Source organism: Nycticebus coucang, chromosome 15 (assembly GCF_027406575.1).
Source record: "Nycticebus coucang isolate mNycCou1 chromosome 15, mNycCou1.pri, whole genome shotgun sequence".
Lineage (NCBI taxonomy): Eukaryota > Metazoa > Chordata > Mammalia > Primates > Lorisidae > Nycticebus > Nycticebus coucang.
Window position 1 is genome coordinate 76687807 of NC_069794.1, and position 23226 is coordinate 76711032.

General features: G+C 37.2%; 1 protein-coding gene across 6 annotated transcripts in view; it reads left to right on the forward strand.

Annotated features, from left to right (window-relative positions):
* Nucleotides 1-23226, forward strand: part of CDK8 (cyclin dependent kinase 8) — a 161087-nt gene that overhangs the window by 60303 nt on the left and 77558 nt on the right. For all 6 annotated transcript variants that reach the window (XM_053563206.1, XM_053563207.1, XM_053563208.1 and 3 more), the window contains exon 2: nt 10398-10473. In XM_053563206.1, the coding sequence (XP_053419181.1) occupies nt 10398-10473 (76 nt within the window). The remainder of the gene's footprint in view (nt 1-10397; nt 10474-23226) is intronic.

Below are 23226 nucleotides of genomic sequence, written 5' to 3' on the forward strand. Positions count from 1 at the left end.
TGTTATATCATTGTCTCTCTAAACACCTTGTAAATGTGCTTGTACTTTGTTCTATGAGTTAGATACATTATATGGTAAAGGTGTAATGTAAATGGCTTGAAATGTTGAGTGACATTTTGTTTGTAGTTTCTGTTGTATGTACTTAATGTTCTGACCTAAAGTTAAGACTATCCTTTTTTAACACATTTAATTTAGTTTTAAGCTTATTATCTATATTAGCTTGTGTTATTAATGTTAAAGTTATATTATTGCCAAGAGTATTGACACAGTATGTTGTATGCATTTGTTGCATTAAAGCTGTAGTAGCTACAGCAAAAGTAGTGATTATAGAAATTAAAGTTGTAATGTCTAAAATTAAAGCTGTCACAAATCTCTTAGGCCTAATTAATTCATTAAGTGTTTCTAACACTTGTAATGCTGCATTATCATACCATGGATTGTCTTGTAGATCTACAGGTAACATTACATATGAAGGTTTTTTTTACAATTAACATAACATTTACTTGTTTATCATGTTGCATATTAAAGGACGCAATACAATTAGTTATTTTTACAAGTTAAAAGATTTTAAAGGAAATACATAGTTAACTGGATCACATGTAAATTCTTTCACAAATTTTCTTTTATGAGCTTCATTTAACCTGCACAGACCATCTACAAACATTCTAAACTTTCTTGAACTTTTGTCCTGCCTTTTACTTTCTTACATAACTATTCTGTTTCAGGACAAAATTTATCACACAAGATTCTTTCTTTACACAATGTCATTCTCCTTTCTGTTTAATTTCTCTTACTCTCAAAAACTCACTTTCCACTAAACAGGATCCTAGTTTACTATGAAGTCACTTATTCACTCAGCTAAACTGATAATTAGAAGGTTTAAAAGGCAAGAATCTTATCCGTTGACAAAGATTCAGTTTGTAAAAATATTTTTCTTATTTATACAAATTATTAGTGGCAAAGGGCCAATAATAAAGGTTCTAAATCTCACCCTTGGGATTCTGCCAGTGCTGCTGTCTGGGGGCTGTAACACTTGGGAGGCAGGCCCGCCCCACGAAGGGGGGCCTGAGGGCAGGGGGGCCCTCAGCTTCCTTCTCTGCTGGGCTTTTTCAGCTGTCTTGGAGCCAGTGGAAATGCGCCCGGTGGTTTTGTTTGTTATCGGCGAGTGTACTTTCATTTTCTTCAAGCGGCGGGTGAGATCTTGTAGTAGCTGCTGGCGCCTCCTTCTGCGTTGTCTTTTCCGAAGGAGCTGGCTTGACCAGTCGGTCTGGAATCTAGATGGGTGATTCCGCATCCTGTGGAAAAACACAAGCATACCCTCTTCCCAAAGTTATGAGGACATCTGGTCTTTTATTTGTTAACCAAGTTATTTTAACTGCATGATTTTCTGTAGTGGCCCTTATATAAAATGCTGGTCATTTAAATGATCAGTAGTGACTAATTTTAAATCCATAACATGTAGGAGGTTTTTGCCCCATAGAGTGAATGGTAAAGAGGGCAATACATATGGTTGAATAAAATCTGTTTTTCCTTCAAACTCTCAAGAGAGATAAGCTGTACTTTGCATAACTTCTGCGGCTAAACCAAGTCTGATCAAAGAAGAAGCGGTTTGTTGAACCGGCTAGGACTGAGGTCATTTAGAAGCTGCAATACAGGTTTTGTCAGCTCCTGTATCCATTAACCCTTTAAATGCTTTGCCATTTAATTTTATTTCTTGGAATGGCCTGTTCCACAACCCTCAGTGTCTGTAAAGCTTCTTTAGTCATTATTCTTGGAGACTGTGGATCTGAGTCTCCTTGCAAAATAGCAAACAAAGGACTGAGAGTCCCCGTAGTAATTTTCAAATAAGGCCGAATCCAATTTATGTCTCCTAAGAGTTTTTGATAATCATTAAGTGTTTGTAATTTGTCTCTTCTTATCTGTACTTTCTGTGGAGTGATATAATCCGAATGAATCCACTGACTTTGTCCCCTAGCTGTCTTTAAATATGGTGCAGGTAAAGGGACATATGGTAATAATAATAATTGAGCTATTCTTTGTCCTTTGTGAATTTGCGTTGTTTCTACTAAAGCTCTAACCATTATTTTAATTGTACTTTGAGTATCTGAATCAATTACTCCTGGAATAACTTCAAAATGTTTAGTATAATTTGAACTTCTCCCAATAATAATTCCAACTGTCCCCGGCAAAAGTTGCCCTTTTACTGCAGTGGGGATTAAAGTAACACCGTCCCATTTGGATAATAATACATCCTTTTCACTTGCAAGATCTAAACCTGCGCTCTCAGGAGTGCCCTGTGAAAGGTCATGAATAGTAAATTCAGGGGCTTGAGGATTTAAAGTAGATAAAGGCTGTGTGTTACAAGCTACAGCCTGCTCTCCCTTGGGGTCTGGGCTGGGAGAATGCCCCTTTTACTAGTTTTTTGATCTCCGTACGTCCTGATCCTCAGGATCAGTGTCACCCTTGTCATTCAAGGGGGTTCCATCCTTATGAAATTTTGATTTGCATTCATTTTTCCAGTGTTTGCCCTTCTTACAGCGAGGGCATAAGCCGGGCGGTTCCCCCCTCGGCTTATTGGCATGGGACTGTTTACAGTCCTTCTGCATGTGACCTGGCTTGCCACAATTGTAGCAAGTGTCAGCAGGAGCTCTCGGCCCCTTACCTCCCTTATTGAAGGTATTTTTAACATAGGCGCTGAATTTCTGTCCTTGCATTGCTGCAGCATAAGCCATACCCTGGGCTATAGCTGGTGAGGCATCCATGCATGCTTCTAACTGTTTGAGCAACAGTGATGTGCCCTCAGACGGGGGGAGCATTCTGTTAATGGCTTCTTCCAGCCTTGAAATAAAGTCTTGGTACGGCTCCTCCGTACCTTGCTTAATAAGAAAATGTATAAGTTCCTCCAACCGTTTGAGGGACACATTGAACCCGTTCTTTGCCAACAAACGCTGCAACATAGTACTCAAGATTTTTTCTTCCTTAGTTAATGCGTGCCCCATGGTTCCTGTGATTGCTTACACTTAACCGGTCAGCCTTTACCGGCGGGACTGCAGCTCCCTGGTAAGAGCCGCCCTCAACCTTGAAAAAGAAAGAAAGAGAGAGAAGATTACCTGTCCTTCAGGTCCCTGTTCGGGCGCCACCTGCTACGGACCGCCCTGTCGGTGGCCTTCAGTCCGAGGGAGTGCAGGGAGAAGGAACGAGGAAAGTTGAGAGGTCGGCGCAGGAAAAATGACAGACTGCCACACAGCATGTGATGAAGGAAGCAGCTGTAAATTTATTGGGTACACATGTTGGTATTTATACATTTTTACAGAGCTTACATAATGCAATTTTTTGCTTACGTGTGCGGGTTATCTTTGCGTTTACAAGTGTGATTTATCATGCATTGTTATGTTTTAAAGTTCCGCTTCCGGAGGGTGGCGGTTATTAGTCAACTCTGTCTGCTTTCTCCTATCTCAGTTTCTTATTATCTTTTTAGAACAGCTTGACATCTTCTTTATGTTTAATGCTTGACTAATTTTACATTTACTATTTGATCTTATTGTTATTGATAATTATAATTTTGATTTAGAGTAAATTCCTTGACAAGTATTATTTTTCCTATTGATTTTTATTATGCGTGACAATTGGTGAAACAAGATGTTCTGAACAGGACTTTATGGTGGGTGGATGTGTTTCAGTGACTTTGTAACTTATGTAGATAATTTGTATTTCATGTCCTTGGGCTTATCGTCTTAGCTCACTGGTGGGAAAACATCTTTAGCAGCTCACAAGGCTGTGCTCTATCTGGATTAGTAGTGCATTGTGCTCATTCTTAGGAAAGTACATATTGACAATTTATCAGAACAAACAGACTTCTGGTACAGGATGACAAACACATGAGTAGACGCCACAATCTTTAAACTTAAGCGGGTAACTGAGTATGCTAGGCAACATTTCTGATGCTGTGCATACTGGGGGCAGCTGGGGGCAAAGCTCCGGGGAGCACAAACCACCTTCCCGTCGTTCTGTAACGCGGACAGCACTGCCTCACTACGGCTATATGCCGTGGGTGCGGCAGTTTGCAGTCCTACTAACAGTGTAAAAGTGTTCCCTTCTCTCCACATTCATGCCAGCATCTGCAGTTTTGAGATTTTGTGATGTGGGCCATTCTTGCTAGGGTTAGATGATATCTCAGGGTGGTTTTGATTTGCATTTCTCTAATAGATAGGGATGCTGAGCATTTTTTCAAATGTTTGTTAGCCATTCCTCTGTCTTCTGTAGAGAAGGTTCTATTCTCTTGCCCATTAATATATGGGATTGTTGGCTTTTTTCATGAGGATTAATTTGAATTCTCTGTAAATCCTAGTTATCAAGCTTTTGTCTGATTCAAAATATGCAAATATTGTATACAAGGCCTTAGTGGTCAAAACAGCATGGTACTGGCACAAAAATAAAGACATAGACATTTGGAATCCAATAGAAAACCAGGAAATAAAGCTAACATCTTCCAGCTACCTAATCTTTGATAAACCAAACAAGAACATACAGTGGTGGAAAGAATCTCTATTCAGTAAATGGTGCTGGGAGAACTGGATATACACATGTAAAAGACTGAAACTGGACCCGCACTTTTCTCCACTCACAAAAATGGATCAAGGTGGATAAAAGACCTAAATTTAAGGCATGAAATGATAAAAATCCTCAAAGAAAGCATAGGAAAAACACTTGAAGATATTGGCCTGGGGAAAGACTTGAAGAAGACTCTAGTGGCAATTGCAACAACAAAAAATATAAACAAATGGGATTTAAACTGAAAAGCTTCTGTACAGCTAAGCAGACAACAACCAAAGCAAATAAACTTGGCCATTTTTTGTGTTCGTTTTTTTTTTTTTTTTTTTTTTTGAGACAGAGTCTCACTATATTGCCTTCAGTAGAGTGCCCTGGCGTTACAGCTCACAGCAACTTCAAACCCTTTGGCTTAAGTGATTCTCTTGCCTCAGCCTCCCAAGTAGCTGGGACTACAGGTGTCTGCCACAATGCCCGGCTATTTTTTGATTGCAGTTGTCATTGTTGGTTAACAGGCCCTGGCTGGGCTCAAACCCACTAGCTTTGGTGTATGTGTCCAGTGCCCTACACACTGAGCTACAGGCATCAAGCCAATTTGGCCACTTTTTAATAAGAGAAAGTAGTAGGTGTTAAGGAGATGAATGGTTTAAATCTTTTCTTTCCCAATACTCTCTTTCTCCTTGGAGAACCTATATAAAGAATAATATGCTTAAACAGATAAAACAGAATGTATTCTATTCCTGGCTTAATCATCTGGTTAAGTCAATAACCATATACATGAAAGTGTCTAAATAGACTTATCCTGATCCCATTTTTATTTTTACATCCTTAAAGTATTCTTTCTTTCAGAAATCATTCAGACTTAGTGAGAATTATGTATTCTTAATGTCTTTATATATAATAAGTGTACATGGTGCTTTACTAGAAAGTATGTTACAAAGCTGATTAACGTAAAACAAATTTTTTGTAGAGAAATAACGTTACTGGGATTTGCTTTCTTGATTGTGGATTTGGTATAAAGTATTGTTGTAAAACCAAAAATAAAGCAGTGTAAGTTTTAATAATTAAAAATAGTGAAATATTAAATGGACTTAATTGATTTTATAAGAGGGTATAAATATTCTTAATCAGACCTCCACTGTGCTCTGATCTCTAACCTTATCACCTCTGCCCTTCGATTTAGTATATACCATATTTTGCCATGTACACATAATGTAATGCACACCCACATTTTTGCCCAAACTTTCAGGGGAAAAAGTCTTTCATTTTAATGTTTTAATTGAAAATTTTATTTGCACATATTTAGCTACAGTACTTGTTTTTTGTAAATAATGATATTTACACATCATAGAAGGCAAATAGTCGACATCAGAAGTATCATCTTCTTCAATTTCTACATGACCAGCGTCTTCTGAAGCGTCATTTTCCTTGTCCTGAAAATTTCATCATCTGTAGTTCCATTCCTAGCATTGCTGATGCCACATTAAAAAAAAATGTGTTCTGACTACTTCCTTCTTGACACCATTTCATAATCTTAGGATCCAATCACAAACCTCTGTGATGGATACTTTCTTGATTCTACCTTTAGGTTTTAAATTATTACCGTCTGATTATATTCACAACATCCACTCTTTCTTCATTAGGGCTTTAAAGTGCTCATTTACTGACACATCAAGAGGTTACAGATGGCTGGTTAGCCCACTGGGTATTACAGTAAGTCGAGTTTCCAAGTCTACTGCAGTTGTTTTTGCACTTTGTGTAACATGGACTTTGAAGTGATTAAAAAATAAGCAAAGCTCGTCTGTTTGTTTGTTTGTTTGTTTGTTTGTTTTTCATTTTCTAGCCGGAGTTGGGTTTGAACCCACCACCTCCGGCATATGGGGCTGGCGCCCTACTCCTTTGAGCCACAGGCACCGCTGCAAAGCTGTTTTTTTTTAAATAAAATCCTCTAGGCCTTTATGACCTGACTTTGTTAAACTGGATTTTCATGCCTTCTTTATTAGTTCATCCTTTTTCATGCACAGGGACAATAACTCCACTTGGAATTTTTTCTTTCGGAACTTTTTTGTTTTTTTTCTTGTTGAGACAGAGTCTCATTCTGTTGCCCTGGGTAGAGTGCTGTGGCATCATAGCTCGCAGCAACCTCGAACTCCTGGGTTCAAAAGATCCTCTTACCTCAACCTCCTGAGTAGCTGGGACTATGGGCACCTGCCACAAACCCAGCTAGTTTTTCTATTTTTAGTAGAGACAGGATCTTTCTGTTGCTCAGGCTGGTCTTAAACTCATGAGCTCAGGCGATTCACCTGCCTCAGCCTCCCAGAGTGCTAGGGTTACGGGTGTAGAAAAAACTGGAAATGTTTTTTCTTTTAAAGATGTTCAACAGGCTGGAACAACAGTGAAATGTGTTTCCTCATGTCCACTAGTTTTAACCGCCACAGTCTTTGTTCCTTTGATGTCTGTGGTTCTGTGGGATCAAATGTAAGTGGGACCTCATTCATATTGGGAAAGGTCAAAGTTATCTTTCAGAGATGGATAACATAAGAATGAAATTCCAAAACTTGATTCGCATAGGCTGCTCAAAGTTTGGGGGCAAGTTTTCTTCATGTCCTCATGCTTAAACCTCTCTTCATGAAGTTAAAGCAACAGGTGTCCCTGAGAAATCATCCATGTTTTTTTCGCATACAATCCTTTTGCCCTCTGCTTGTATCATCTTGGTCAAAATGAAGATCCCAGTTTGATATTGCTCCAGAATCCAGGTCTTCACCTCCTTCTTTACCTCTGGCCACTTTGGAGGTTTCCCTCACATCGCCTTCTTCTGTCTTGGCATCTGAAGAAGCTTTTCTTCCTGTTGCCTCCACAATCAGATGGCAGTGTCCGAGGAAGGTGGTCCAGAGTATCTCTCTGCAGCTCTGTTGCCATGCTCTTTAGCATCTGATATTTAATAACTGTTAGTTTAAAGTTTACAGGATACAAAAACCATTTCAACATTTTCCAAGGAATTTTCTAATAATTTTTTATAAAAATATCATCTAGATTACTAGCTTTCCCTAAAGCATATAAAGAGAAAATACATTGCTCTTTGTTGGCAGAAAATGCTTTCATTGGAAGTCTGTCGTAAATTCAACAAAGCTGATTACTGTATTCTGCTGCATATGGATATCGCTATTACTTTCTAAAGTTACACATTTCACGTATAAGCATAAATAAAAGAATTAAAAACATATAGTTACAAAATCATATGTAATGTGCATCCTTATTTTTCCCTCAAAAATTTGGGCAAAAAAGTGTGCAAATGGCAAAATACTATAACCTCATCTCCAATTTCAGAAAAAAATGAAAGTCATTGAAACGGGAACTCTCTCCAGCTTTTTACCTCAGAGCCAACCTGTTCTCATCTGTCTCCAACCTTTTCCTGTGTCCTCTTTCTTCCTATTAAAATGGAACAGGTATTTGTTATTCTAGCCATGAATCTAATTAATTTCTCTTCAGTGTCTCAGGGTCTTTGCTGTCTTAACTTTTCTCCCTCTCTCCTGTGTTAGCAGCTCCTTTTCTCTGGACTCTGTCAGAGCTTAACATGCTCAAGGTTCTTGCATCATAAAAAGTTATTTATTCTTTAACCTCATGTATTATGTTAGCTACTACCTTGTTTTCTTTCCTTCAAAGAATTGCCTACACATACTGTCTCAGTTTACATATTTCCATTCATGGACTCTGCCACTGCATCACTCCGACTGTGTCATTGTTAAATTCAGTTGATAATTCTCAGTCCTTACCTTACTAGACTTCTTTGCAGGTTTTGAATTCTGCCCATTTTGAAAATCTTTTTTCTTGACAGTCCTTTTGGTCATATTGCATCTACTTCATGACTTCTTTTACTGTGTTTATATCATTTGCAATAAATCTGTGTCTTCAGCCCTCTTTTGAGAGCTTTAACATTTATTCATCTTGCCATCAGCATTCCCACTTAGATGTCTCACAGGTCCCCAAAACTCAACATACACAGTATTGAACTTTCTTCTCCCAAATCTCTTCCTCTTAACTTTTTTACAGTGAATAATGCCATCATTCACCCATTGACCAAAGCAGAAATCATTATCTTTGACTATTTCTTACCTGCAATAGCCGATCCCCAAGTGCCATGCTGGCTCTGTCGCGCATCTCTCTCTACTCTGCCTGCTCCCTGTAGTAACCATTACCCTTCTGTAGCCACCATCATCTTTCACTGAATAATTTTAATTAATGCTAATTACTTTTAAGTATTCTGTCTTCTGTCTGTATTTACTTCCCCTAAAAATTAAGACGGCTAAATATATATTTCCCAAATAAAATATAATTGATGCTCTCATTTAAAAAAAAAAAAACAAACCTTTAAAGAAGCCCTTCTTTTTGGAGTAAGAAGACTTTGTTTTTTTTTTTGTTTGTTTGTTTGTTTTTTGTGCAGTTTTTGGCTGGGGCCGGGTTTGAACCCACTACCTCCGGCATATGGGGCCAGCACCCTTCTCCTTGAGCCACAGGTGCTGCCTAGAAGACTTTCATATTCTGGTTTCTAATTTTATCCCCAGTCTTGATTCCAAGTACATACAGTATCTTTTCTCACTAAAATGCTTTATTTTCTCGTACCTCATATGCCTTCACTTGGTCTTCTCCCTCCCAACTGATGCGCACACACACACATACACAACAGTTTTAATGTGTGATCTGGGAACTCCTAGGGGTCTCTGAGATCCTTTCAGAGAGTTTGCAATGTCAACACTATTTTCATAATAAAGCTGTGACGTTATTTGCTTTTTTCATTCTTATTCTAATGAGTATATAATAGATTTATTTCAGAGGTGATATAATATGTGATGACACCATTGCTCTGGTGGCTAGATATGTGCTTTTGTTTCATTAGTTAAAAAATTCCCTTAAAAAAATTCTTATTCTATCTCTTTTTTTGCTAAATTTGGTGAGATCTCATTTTTAAATTCTCATGGTAAATATCAATAGCTATAACAAGCAAAAGCTCTTCAGAGTTCAGTAATTTCCAAAAGAGAAAAGGGATTCTGAATCAAAAAGATTTGAGAACAGCTGTTCAGGCTTCTGTTAGATGGCATTTTCTCTGAGAAGTCTTTGCTTGGGTACTTCGTCATAGTAACCTTTTGGATGCCCTTCTCTGTGGTTTGTACTTACCCTGTTACAACACTTACCATATTGTATTATGGTGGGTTAACTTGTTTATCTGTCTAGGCCAGTAGATATAGAAAACTACATAAAAGAAGGAATCTTGTTGTATCCCTAGGACCTAGCACGGTTTAGATACTTGGTGAGTGCTCAACAAATAATAAATAAATAAAATTAAAGAACATATACAATGAATAAATGTTAAATGACTTTCTTTGAAAGCATTTGAACATTTGAATATTTTTAGTTATTCATTATCATGTTATGACTATAACATGTTTTAAATAAAATCATTTTGTACTTTAGGGATACATTCATTTCTTAACTTTTTCTGACCCCCTAATATCTGAATGGGTTTTAGAAAACAAGTTTTATTTTATATGTGTGCATGTATGGTGTTCATAAGTTAGAGCAAAAGGAGCCTATTGCTTGGAATCAGGAGTTCTGTATTTGAATCTTTGTCTTCCACAAATAACCATGGAGCCTTTGACAAGTCTTTGTATTCCCTTGAAGCTAACTTCCCTTATTAAATAATGGAATTAGACTAGATTCTCTAAAAATTTTTTTGTATGACATTATATGATGATATGTGAAGGTGTCAAATGTGTATTGAATATAATTTGCTTTGTTAAAAATATCTATAAATATAGATTTGTCTGTATATTAAAATAACTTTGTTTTTACAGGAAAGATGATAAAGACTATGCTTTAAAACAAATAGAAGGAACTGGGATCTCTATGTCGGCATGTAGAGAAATAGCAGTAAGTGAAGCTCTTTTTATTATTATTATCGACTGACTTACAAGTGTGTTATGTATGTAAGTCTCCGTATTGTATTTGTCACATTGATTGAAAGCTGATGGATATTTTTCATATCAACTATCTATAGAACAACATTTAAAAAATTTCTGTATAAATTTATTTATTTGGGTTAAAGTTAATCTCAGTTATTTATATAAATATGTATTTTCCCAGTAATGTCACTAATAGTTCAGGGTCCAGTAGTTACTTCGTTGAGTGCAGTAAAAGTTATATGTTAGTCCTCAGTAATACTTCTATTTTAATAAGTTAGGATATGTCAAATTAAAATGAGATATTATTTGAATTTTCACTGCTTGTATCTGAATATATAAAAATTTATGCCTTTTTTATTTTGAAAGCAATTTTTCATATTGTATAGAATCTCATTTTGATTCCATAGGGAAATATTCTTCATGTTAATATATTAATTATTATCCATACATTTAACTTAAACATTACTTTTTTGAAATTTCACTTCACTTTTTACTGTTATAAAACTATGGTTTGAAACTGCCTTTGCTGGCTTTAATCAGAGTAATCTAGTATATATATTATAATATTTGCTTTCACTGCACTCTACACTTATATCTACTCATATATATAGATTAGTACGACCTGGAAATACTAATTTAAATAATTTTGCTAGTTTAACAGATTCCATACTAATGGATCTTCAGCCAACAGGCATTTTTATCATGTACCATGTTGAAAAGGACTAGAGTAGGTAGAAGTAAAAAAGTATATAACAGGCTAGGGTCTCTAGCCACAAGTATTTACACTCTGTATAGGAAAGAGACTCACAGATCTTACAGGAATAGTGTGTCAATTACTATGATAAAAATATGTGGGAATGGGAGAAGGGTATGCATCTAAACTAGAAAATCAAAGAATGGGAGGCGGAGCAAGATGGCAGCCGAGTAACAGCTTCCTTGCATCTGGGCACCGTGAGTCTGGGGAGATAGGACTCCAGGCGTCTCTGGCTGGTGAGAACTGCCTATCATCACTCCTATGAGGATACAGGGAGTCAGCGAGAGACTTCTGGACCCCAAGAGGAGGACTAAATCCGTGGAAAACCGGCAAGTGGTCGCGTGTGTTCAATCCGTCTAAACCCGCCCACAACTGTAAGTTCAGTAGCAGCGAGACTGCAAACCAGAAAGGCCTTACCTGTGAACTGTTTTGATGTCCTTGGACTTGGCACTGAGTTGAACTGCCTTGGGGAAGGCCTGAGCGGGAGTGCGAGAACTTTGGCCGTTGTCTGGGGCACCAGTCTGAGCCGCTGAGCCAGACGGAGCTAATAGTGTTTGGCGGTGGGTCACACGGATCCATTGCCAGCGATCTGCCCCGGCAAGCTCCGCCCTCAGGGTCGCAGAGCTAGAAACGGGTGGGAGCTGGTAACCCAGCAACCAAGTAGCCTAAGGGTGGGGTCTGAGACGCCTTGCAGCCCTAACCCTCAGGGGCAGAGTGAGACCGGTTTTGGCACACTGAGTAAGTGGATAGCCACTTCAGCAGCAATTCCAGCAAGAAAGCTGGGAAAGCTTCTGCTCAACAAGTTTACAAGTTCGAAGTGCCTTTTAAGTAGGCTGAAGAGAGATTCAGGGTGTCTACCTGCTGGGGTTTGAGTAATCAGCAGCCTCCAGTCGTATCTGAACTGTGACTAACATCTCATACCCCAGAAGACCACGTGTTGCCCAGACAATATTCAATAACATATACAAACTGCTTTGTTTTTGGTTGTGTATTTTTTTCTTTCTTTTTTTGCTTGGTTGTTTTTTTTGTTTGTTTATTTTGACGTTGCTGATATTCTTTTGTTTTTTTAATTTCAATCTTTTCCACACAGATCCCTTTTTCTTTCTCAATTTTCCTAGTTTAATTATAATTTCCCATTGCTGCTTTTTTTAATAACTTCAACTTCATTTTTGCTAGTGTTTCTACCGATATAATTTGGTTTTTCACCCAATTTTATCCCTGTAAAGTTTTCTGTTTGCTTCTTTTGGTTTGATTTATAGCATTTTTGTCTTTCCTCTCTACTTGGTGGAGGTGGGGTACTGTGTCTGATCAGGTTAGCAAAGAGCTGCTGACCTCAAGGGAACCACGCAACTGGGCACCCCCAGAAGGTGGGGTTTTTTAAGGTTGTGTCAAAGTACCCTACTGTACACCTATATTGCCCTGTCTCCCTCTTTCTGTTCCTCTCTTCTTTTTGTCAATATTCCTTATACCCACCCCCTCTCCTTTCTCTATCTTTCTTTTTTTCTTATCACTCGGTCCTCCTTTCTTTCATCCCCTTTTTTTTTGCTCTTCAACCTTCTCACCCTTCTGGTCCTGTAACCTTTAGTCCACAGGCACAAGAACTTAAAGAGCAAGAGGAAGTGAAAGGAAAATTAGGGCAAGCAAACAGATAAAAGAAATCACTCATGAGGAAGAATCAGCAGAAAACTCCAGGCAACATGAAGAACCAGTCTAGAACAACCCCACCAAGGGACCATGAGGTAGCTACTGCAGATGATTCCACCAGTATAGAAATGTTAGGAATGACAGAAAGGGAATTTAGAATACACATGTTGAAAACAATGAAAGAAATGATGGAAACAATGAAGGAAATTGCTAATAAAGTGGAAAATAACCAAAAGGAAATCCAAAAACAGAATCAAATAAGAGATGAACGATATGAAGAATATAAAAAGGATATAGCAGACCTGAAGGAACTGAAACAGTCAATTAGGGAACTTAAAGATGCAATGGAAAGTATCAGCAACAGGTTAGACCATGCAGAAGAAAGAATTTCAGAGGTAGAAGACAAAGTTCTTGAGATAACTCAGACAGTAAAAGAGGCAGAAAAGAAGAGAGAGAAAGCAGAACGTTCACTGTCAGAATTATGGGACTTTATGAAGCGTTCCAACATTCGAGTTATAGGAATTCCAGAAGGGGAAGAAGAATGCCCCAGAGGAATGGAAGCCATACTAGAGAATATTATAAAAGAAAATTTCCCAAACATCACCAAAGATTCTGACACACTGCTTTCAGAGGGATATCGGACCCCGGGTCGCCTCAACTCTAACCGAGCTTCTCCAAGACACATTGTGATGAACCTGTCCAAGGTCAAGACAAAAGAAAAGATTCTGCAAGCTGCCAGGAGTAAGCGCCAGTTGACCTACAGGGGCAAATCCATCAGAGTTACCACAGACTTCTCTAATGAAACTTTCCAAGCAAGAAGACAGTGGTCATCTACCTTTAATCTACTTAAAAAGAACAATTTTCAGCCCAGAATTCTGTACCCTGCTAAGCTAAGCTTCAAAATTGACGGAGAAATCAAATCATTTACGGATATACAAACATTGAGGAAATTCGCCACAACAAGACCAGCTCTACAGGAAATACTTCAACCTGTTCTGCACACTGACCACCACAATGGATCAGCAGCAAAGTAAGAACTCAGAAATCAAAGGACAGAACCTAACCTCCACACTGATGCAAAAGATAAAACTAAGCAATGGACTCTCACCAAATAAGACGAATAGAATACTACCACACTTATCCATTATCTCCATAAATGTTAATGGCTTGAATTCCCCACTGAAGAGACATAGATTGGCTGACTGGATTAAAAAACACAAGCCATCCATTTGCTGTCTGCAAGAAACACACCTGGCTTCAAAAGACAAATTAAAGCTCCGAGTCAAGGGTTGGAAGACAATTTTTCAGGCAAATGGAATTCAGAAGAAAAGAGGAGTTGCAATCTTATTTTCAGATACATGTGGATTTAAAGCAACTAAAGTCAAAAAAGACAAAGATGGTCACTTTATATTGGTCAAGGGAAAACTACAACAAGAAGACATTTCCATTCTAAATATTTATGCACCCAATTTAAATGCTCCCGGATTCTTGAAGCAGACCTTACTCAGTCTGAGCAATATGATATCTGATAATACCATCATAACAGGGGACTTTAACACACCTCTTACAGAGCTGGACAGATCCTCTAAACAGAAATTAAACAAAGATGTAAGAGATTTAAATGAGACCCTAGACCAACTATGCTTGATAGACGTATATAGAACACTCCACCCCAAAGATAAAGAATATACATTCTTCTCATCACCCCATGGAACATTCTCCAAAATTGATCATATCCTGGGACACAAAACAAATATCAACAGAATCAAAAGAATTGAAATTTTACCTTGTATCTTTTCAGACCATAAGGCACTAAAGATGGAACTCAACTCTAACAAAAATGCTCAACCCCACCCAAAGGCATGGAAATTAAACAATCTTCTGTTGAATAACAGATGGGTGAAGGAAGAAATAAAACAGGAAATCATTAACTTCCTTGAGCATAACAACAATGAAGACACAAGCTACCAAAACCTGTGGGATACTGCAAAAGCAGTTTTGAGAGGAAAATTCATCGCTTTAGATGCCTACATTCAAAAAACAGAAAGAGAGCACATCAACAATCTCACAAGAGATCTTATGGAATTGGAAAAAGAAGAACAATCTAAGCCTAAACCCAGTAGAAGAAAAGAAATATCCAAAATCAAATCAGAGATCAATGAAATTGAAAACAAAAGGATCATTCAGAAAATTAATGAAACAAGGAGTTGGTTTTTTGAAAAAATAAATAAAATAGATAAACCATTGGCCAGACTAACTAGAAATAGAAAAGTAAAATCTCTAATAACCTCAATCAGAAACGATAAAGGGGAAATAACAACTGATCCCACAGAGATACAAGAGATCATCTCTGAATACTACCAGAAACTCTATGCCCAGAAATTTGACAATGTGAAGGAAATGGATCAATATTTGGAATCACACCCTCTACCTAGACTTAGCCAGGAAGAAACAGACCTCCTGAACAGACCAATTTCAAGCACTGAGATCAAAGAAACAATAAAAAAGCTTCCAACTAAAAAATGCCCTGGTCCAGATGGCTTCACTCCAGAATTCTATCAAACCTTCAAGGAAGAGCTTATTCCTGTACTGCAGAAATTATTCCAAAAAATTGAGGAAGAAGGAATCTTCCCCAACACATTCTATGAAGCAAACATCACCCTGATACCAAAACCAGGAAAAGACCCAAGCAAAAAGGAGAATTTCAGACCAATCTCACTCATGAATATAGATGGAAAAATTCTCAACAAAATCCTAGCCAATAGATTACAGCTTATCATCAAAAAAGTCATTCATCATGATCAAGTAGGCTTCATCCCAGGGATGCAAGGCTGGTTTAACATACGCAAGTCCATAAACGTTATCCACCATATTAACAGAGGCAAAAATAAAGATCACATGATCCTCTCAATAGATGCAGAAAAAGCATTCGATAAAATCCAGCATCCTTTTCTAATTAGAACACTGAAGAGTATAGGCATAGGTGGCACATTTCTAAAACTGATTGAAGCTATCTATGACAAACCCACAGCCAATATTTTACTGAATGGAGTAAAACTGAAAGCTTTTCCTCTTAGAACTGGAACCAGACAAGGTTGTCCTCTGTCACCTTTACTATTCAACATAGTGCTGGAAGTTCTAGCCAATACAATTAGGCAAGACAAGGAAATAAAGGGAATCCAAATGGGAGCAGAGGAGGTCAAACTCTCCCTCTTTGCTGACGACATGATCTTATACTTAGAGAACCCCAAAGAGTCAACCACAAGACTCCTAGAAGTCATCAGAAAATACAGTAATGTTTCAGGATATAAAATCAATGTCCACAAGTCAGTAGCCTTTGTATACACCAATAACAGTCAAGATGAGAAGCTAATTAAGGACACAACTCCCTTCACCATAGTTTCAAAGAAAATGAAATACCTAGGAATATACCTAACGAAGGAGGTGAAGGACCTCTATAAAGAAAACTATGAAATCCTCAGAAAGGAAATAGCAGAGGATATTAACAAATGGAAGAACATACCATGCTCATGGATGGGAAGAATCAACATTGTTAAAATGTCTATACTTCCCAAAGCAATCTACCTATTCAATGCCATTCCTATCAAAGTACCTACATCGTACTTTCAAGATTTGGAAAAAATGATTCTGCGTTTTGTATGGAACCGGAAAAAACCCCGTATAGCTAAGGCAGTTCTTAGTAACAAAAATAAAGCTGGGGGCATCAGCATACCAGATTTTAGTCTGTACTACAAAGCCATAGTGCTCAAGACAGCATGGTACTGGCACAAAAACAGAGACATAGACACTTGGAATCGAATTGAACACCAAGAAATGAAACTAACATCTTACAACCACCTAATCTTTGATAAACCAAACAAGAACTTACCTTGGGGGAAAGACTCCCTATTCAATAAATGGTGTTGGGAGAACTGGATGTCTACATGTAAAAGACTGAAACTGGACCCACACCTTTCCCCACTCACAAAAATTGATTCAAGATGGATAAAGGACTTAAATTTAAGGCATGAAACAATAAAAATCCTCAAAGAAAGCATAGGAAAAACACTGGAAGATATTGGCCTGGGGGAAGACTTCATGAAGAAGACTGCCATGGTAATGGCAACAACAACAAAAATAAACAAATGGGACTTCATTAAACTGAAAAGCTTCTGTACAGCTAAGGAGACAATAACCAAAGCAAAGAGACAACCTACACAATGGGAAAGGATATTTGCATATTTTCAATCAGACAAAAGCTTGATAACCAGGATCTATAGAGAACTCAAATTAATCCACATGAAAAAAGCCAATAATCCCTTATATCAATGGGCAAGAGACATGAATAGAACTTTCTCTAAAGACGACAGACGAATGGCTAACAAACACATGAAAAAATGTTCATCATCTCTATATATTAGAGAAATGCAAATCAAAACAACCCTGAGATATCATCTAACCCCAGTGAGAATGGCCCACATCACAAAATCTCAAAACTGCAGATGCTGGCGTGGATGTGGAGAGAAGGGAACACTTTTACACTGCTGGTGGGACTGCAAACTAGTACAACCTTTCTGGAAGGAAGTATGGAGAAACCTCAAAGCACTCAACCTAGACCTCCCATTCGATCCTGCAATCCCATTACTGGGCATCTACCCAGAAGGAAAAAAATCCTTTTATCATAAAGACACTTGTACTAGACTGTTTATGGCAGCTCAATTTACCATTGCCAAAATGTGGAAACAGCCTAAATGCCCACCAACCCAGGAATGGATTAACAAGCTGTGGTATATGTATACCATGGAATACTATTCAGCCATTAAAAAAAATGGAGACTTTACATCCTTCGTATTAACCTGGATGGAAGTGGAAGACATTATTCTTAGTAAAGCATCACAAAAATGGAGAAGCATGAATCCTATGTACTCAATCTTGATATGAGGACAATTAATGACAATTAAGGTTATGGGGGGGGAAGCAGAAAGAGGGATGGAGGGAGGAGGGTGGGGCCTTAGTGTGTGTCACATTTTATGGGGGCAAGACATGATTGCAAGAGGGACTTTACCTAACAATTGCAATCAGTGTAACTGGCTTATTGTACCCTCAATGAATCCCCAACAATAAAAAAAAAAAAAAAAAAAAAAAAAAAAGAAAATCAAAGAATGTTCAGGTTTTGGAGCACATATAAGAATTACCTCCATCGAGGGAAAAAGAGGGGTGAGATGGAGGACATTGTTAACCAAAGGAATACCATCCAGGAAAATCGGAAGATATTTTTCGTTTAACTGATAAATTTGTCATACTTTTGAATTCTGAGGCCAGATATCTATATGTTAGCTGTCAGTTCTTCTACATGTATTGTATACATAGTTGACCACCTCCTTGCATTGATACCTCCTTATGTTGACCTAATTTTCATAGACCAGACATGTACCTATCAGTAAGGTAGGCCTAGTTTTGTTTGTTGACCAGTTTGTTACAGTCCCTTGGGTGGTCAACTTACATAGGTTATACCATATATGATAGTTGTTTTTAAAGCGTTAAAAGGAATTCAACTATGATCAGTGATGTTAGAAGTTGGTGCTAATTACTGTTGGAGGGAACAGAGAGCTTTCAGGATGCTAGTAATGTTGTGTGTCTTGATCATGCTGTGGGTCTGGTTGCACGGGTTTAATATGTGAACATTCACTGAGCTGTGCACATATTGTTCCCATGCTTCTCTCTTGTTTGTTCTTTAAGAATATTTTTTTAAATAAAATTCCCATCGATTCAGAAATAGGCATGTTAATCTTTACATATATGTTGATAACTATAAATGAGTTAAACACAGAAATATGAAAGCCTATTTTTAATCCCCTTGATCATGGTTCTTTAATCCAAGATGAGCAGAAATTTTTAATTTTGATGACATCTAATTTATTGATTTTTCCATTTATGATTATTTTCTATATCTGGCTGAAAAAATCTTTGGGTTCATGATTGTAAAAATATTTCCTCATGTTTTCTTCTGAAAGCTTTACCTTTTATGATATGTTCACTTAATTTTTGTTTGTGGTATGATGTAGAGCCTGAGTCATCTCCTCCATGTCAGTATACAGTTGTGGCATCATTTTTGGAAAACATTCTTTACCATAAGAATTCCTTTCACACCTTTTGTAATTTTGAAAAATACTATGTAAGTAAGTCTGTTCTGGGTTCTCTGTTCCACTGGTCTCTCTGTCTAGCTTTATGCTAATACCAAATTACCTTACAGCAAAACTTGAAGTCAGGTGGTATAAGCCCTCCAGTTTTGTTCTCCATCAGATTGCTGGGATATTTTAGGACCTTTGCATTATCATATAAATTTTTAAATCAGCTAATTTCCATTTTTTAAAAAAATGCCTGTTGGAACTATAACTTGGATCAATTTGAAGAGTGATACTATTGAGACTTATGCCAATGGAAAGATAAACTGCACTTTTCATTTTTTTAAGGTTTTCATTAATTTTGCTCAACGGTGCTTTGTCGTTTTAGTGTAGAGGTTTTGCATGCCTTTTGTTAAATGTGTTCTTCATGATTGAGTTTGAAACGTGAAGTACTCCATGTCTTCAGGCACTATAAATGGAATTTTTAAAAAGATTTATTTTCCGTTTGTTTCTGTAGACAGAATTGATTTTCTCTTTTTTAATTGTTGGGGATTCATTGAGGGTACAATAAGCCAGGTTACACTGATTCCTCTTGCAATCATGTCTTGCCCCCAGAAGGTGTGGCCCACACCAAGGCCCTGCCCCCCCTTCCTTCCCTCTCTCTGTTTTTCCTTCCCCCCCACATGACTGTCCCCTGGCCTAGAGTACAAGTGGAGTCATCATAGTTTACTGCACCCTTAAACTCCAGAGCTCAAGTAATCTTACCTCAACCTCCCATGTAGTTAGGACTACAAGCGTGCACCACCACACCTGACTGATTTTTCTATCTTTTGTAGAAACAGAGTCTTGCTCATGCTCAGGCTGGTCTCGAACGCCTGTCCTCAAATAGTCCTTTTCACAGTTTCCTAAAGTGCTAGGATTAGAAGCATGCACTGCCACACCCAGCTGATTTTGACATGTGTGTGTACACACACACGTGCACACACACACACACATATATAATGTATATTGTATATCCTGAGGCATTTCTAAAGCCACTTTTTTGTTTTTTTTTTTTTAAAGGTAGAACCTTGCTTTGTCCTCTGGCCTAGAGTGCAGTAGAGTCATCATAGTTTACTGCAACCTTAAACTCCAGAGCTCAAGTAATCTTCTTACCTCAGCCTCCCATGTAGCTAGGACTACAAGCATGCACCATCCCACCTGGCTGATTTTTCTATCTTTTGTAAAAACAGGGTCTTGCTCATGCTCAGGCTGGTCTCAAATGCCTGGTCAAGCAGTCCTTTTCACCTCAGTCTCCTAGAGTGCTAGGATTAGAAGCATGAGCTGTCACACCCAGCTGATTTTGATTATATATATATGTGTGTGTACACACACACACACATATAATGTATATTGTATATCCTGAGGCATTTCTAAAGCCACCAGTGGGTTTTGGTGATTCCTTAGGATTTTCTACATAAATAATTATGTCTCTTATGAATAGGGGTACTTCTACTTTTTTCCAAATTTGTGAAGTTTTTGTGTCTTTTTCTTCTTTTTACTGGCTACGGTATTTCACACAGTATTGTGTGTGAGAGCACGCACCTTTGATTTATTCCCAATTTTGAGGGAGATGCCTTCATTTTCACCATTCTGGCTAATGATTACTATAGATTTTTCACAAATGCCATTAATCACATTTAGGAAGTTCTCTTTTATTCCTAGCTAAGTTATTAAATTTATTGGCACAAATTTTTCCATAATAACCCCTTCTTATCTTTTCATATCTGCAGGTTCTGTAGTGCAATCCCATTTTCATTGCTAATAATTTATGTTTATCTGTTTCAATGATCTCTGCTATTCATTATTTCCTTCTTCTGGGCTTACATTTCTTTATCTTTGTAAGTTGGAACCTTAGGTCATTGATTTTTAAAATATTCTTTTCTATAAAACTATGAATTTTCTTCTAAGCTGTGTTTTATCTACATTCCACAAATTTTGTAATGCTACATTTTCATTATTGCTTAATGCAAAATATTTTCAGTTTCCCTTGTGATTTTTTTCTTTCATATGAGTTATATACAATATATTCAATTTTTAAATATGGAAGGCTTTTCTAGATAAACTAGTTAATGATTACTAATTTGTTTTTCACCAAAGTCAGAGAAAAGAGACCCTATATTTTAGAGATACAGACTGAAATGTTTATAGGTGAGATTATATGATATCTGAGATTTACCTCAAAATACTCCACGGTAGAGTGGGAGGAGTGGGTATTAATATAGGTAAGATAAATTGGCTGTGAGTAGATAATGGTACATAGAAGTTTATTTTAATAGTCTACTTACCTTTGAAATTTGTATAACAAAAATTTAAGAAAAAAGAATTCCCATCTTTTCTGGTAAATTTTATCAGACCTTCCCTTCCATGTATTAATTCTTTTTTTTTTTTGCATTTTTTGCCCGGGGCTGGGTTTGAACCGCCACCTCTGGCATATGGGGCTGGCGCCCTACTCCTTTGCGCCATAGGCGCCATCCCTATGTATTAATTCTTCCTCAGAGAAGTCCTCTGTGTCTTTACCACTTATCTCTGTTATTTTTTATGACTATACCCAGTTTGTTTCTTTAATAATACTCATTACAAATTGTAATTTTAAGGGGGTTCTTTTGTTTACTTTTTGGTAAGTAATTTTTCTGTTACCCCCACTCCCTTTAGACTGTAACACATTTCTTCACATAGTTCTTGTTTCATTAAGTCATTATAGAAAGGAAGAGGGAAAGAAAAAACTCCGAGAATTTCTTCTGAAAGTTAAGAGTGCTGCATATCTTCATCTTATTATTATAAGTGGTTTGTTTTGTAAGAATTTCCTGTGAGCTGGTCATTTTTCAAACTGTTGTCATTAGTGGCCCATCAGAATTCCAAGAGGCTACCTTGTATTTGGGATGGGAGAGAAAGGGTATAATATAAAGCTCCAAACTCTCCTATTCATAGCTCACCTCTGCTTTAACCATAACTCCTCAGTTTTTATCAATTTGTAAGAAATAGGTTGAAAAAAGCTCTATAGCTCTTTAAAAAAATGAAATTGTTTTGAATTTTTTTTATAGTGAATTCAGCTCACCATACTGATGGCATGCATGCAGAATTTATTATATTTGCTGTGTTGTAAGATTTTTAATATTAGAACATAATCTAGCATTAAGAATATTATAGGCTTTTTTACCTACTTTCTTATTCATTATCTAAGTGATATTTGACAAAACATAGTTTTAACTGTTAATAATTTATGTTTTACTTATTTGTACATTAGAAGTTCAAATTAAATGCAATTTTTTTATTAAATGCAATTTTATGTGATAATTGTAATGGATCAAGTTCATAGAGAACAAAATATTAAAAAAAGTAGTACTCAGAAAGTTATAAAGATACTTTTTGCCCCAACAGAATTGGAAGAACAGATAGTTTCTCTGATGGAAACCACTGTATGAATGTATTTAGACCTTTAGTTCCCCCAAAATATTTTAACATAAAATCTTCAGAAGGGCAAGAAATAATTTCAAAACTGTTGAGAACTAGAATCTACGTGATCTGAGGTCTGTACACAGTGCTGAAGTTCCATTTATCACAAAGGAAACCTGAAATACTCCCCAGTGTCAGAGCATAAAACCACACAGTAGTGCATATAGTAGGTAAGACCCTCACCAGAGTTCTTAAGGGCGCTTATCTGGCTCTGCCAGTCCCTAGTTTATAACATCTAAAGCACGTTACTTAATTTCCCTGTGTTTCAGTTTCTTTGTTTGTAAAATTGGAGTAATAATAATATCTCACAGAGTTGTTGTTAGGAACTTAGAGCACTTAGAACCAGAGTATAATAAGTTTGCAGTAAATGTTAGCATTCTCATTAGCTGCTACTGTCACACAGTATTAGAATTGTCTGCCTACTTTTATTTATTATCTTCAATGAAAGGTCTTAAAACATTTGATGTCCCTGGGACCTAACCACAGTACCTACCATGTAGTAGGCATTTAGTAGTATATTTACTTAAAGGTAATACTAGACTCCTAAGTTTCATCTCCAACCCCACAGTGGTCATTTGCTTTTAATCCCAAAGTGACTTGTCTTCTGGGGGGGGTTGGAACTAACCTAATATATGATATTTTGTTTGCTTCAATAGTAATTGTTACTTTATTGTATGTACTAGTTTGCTAGGGTTATCATAAC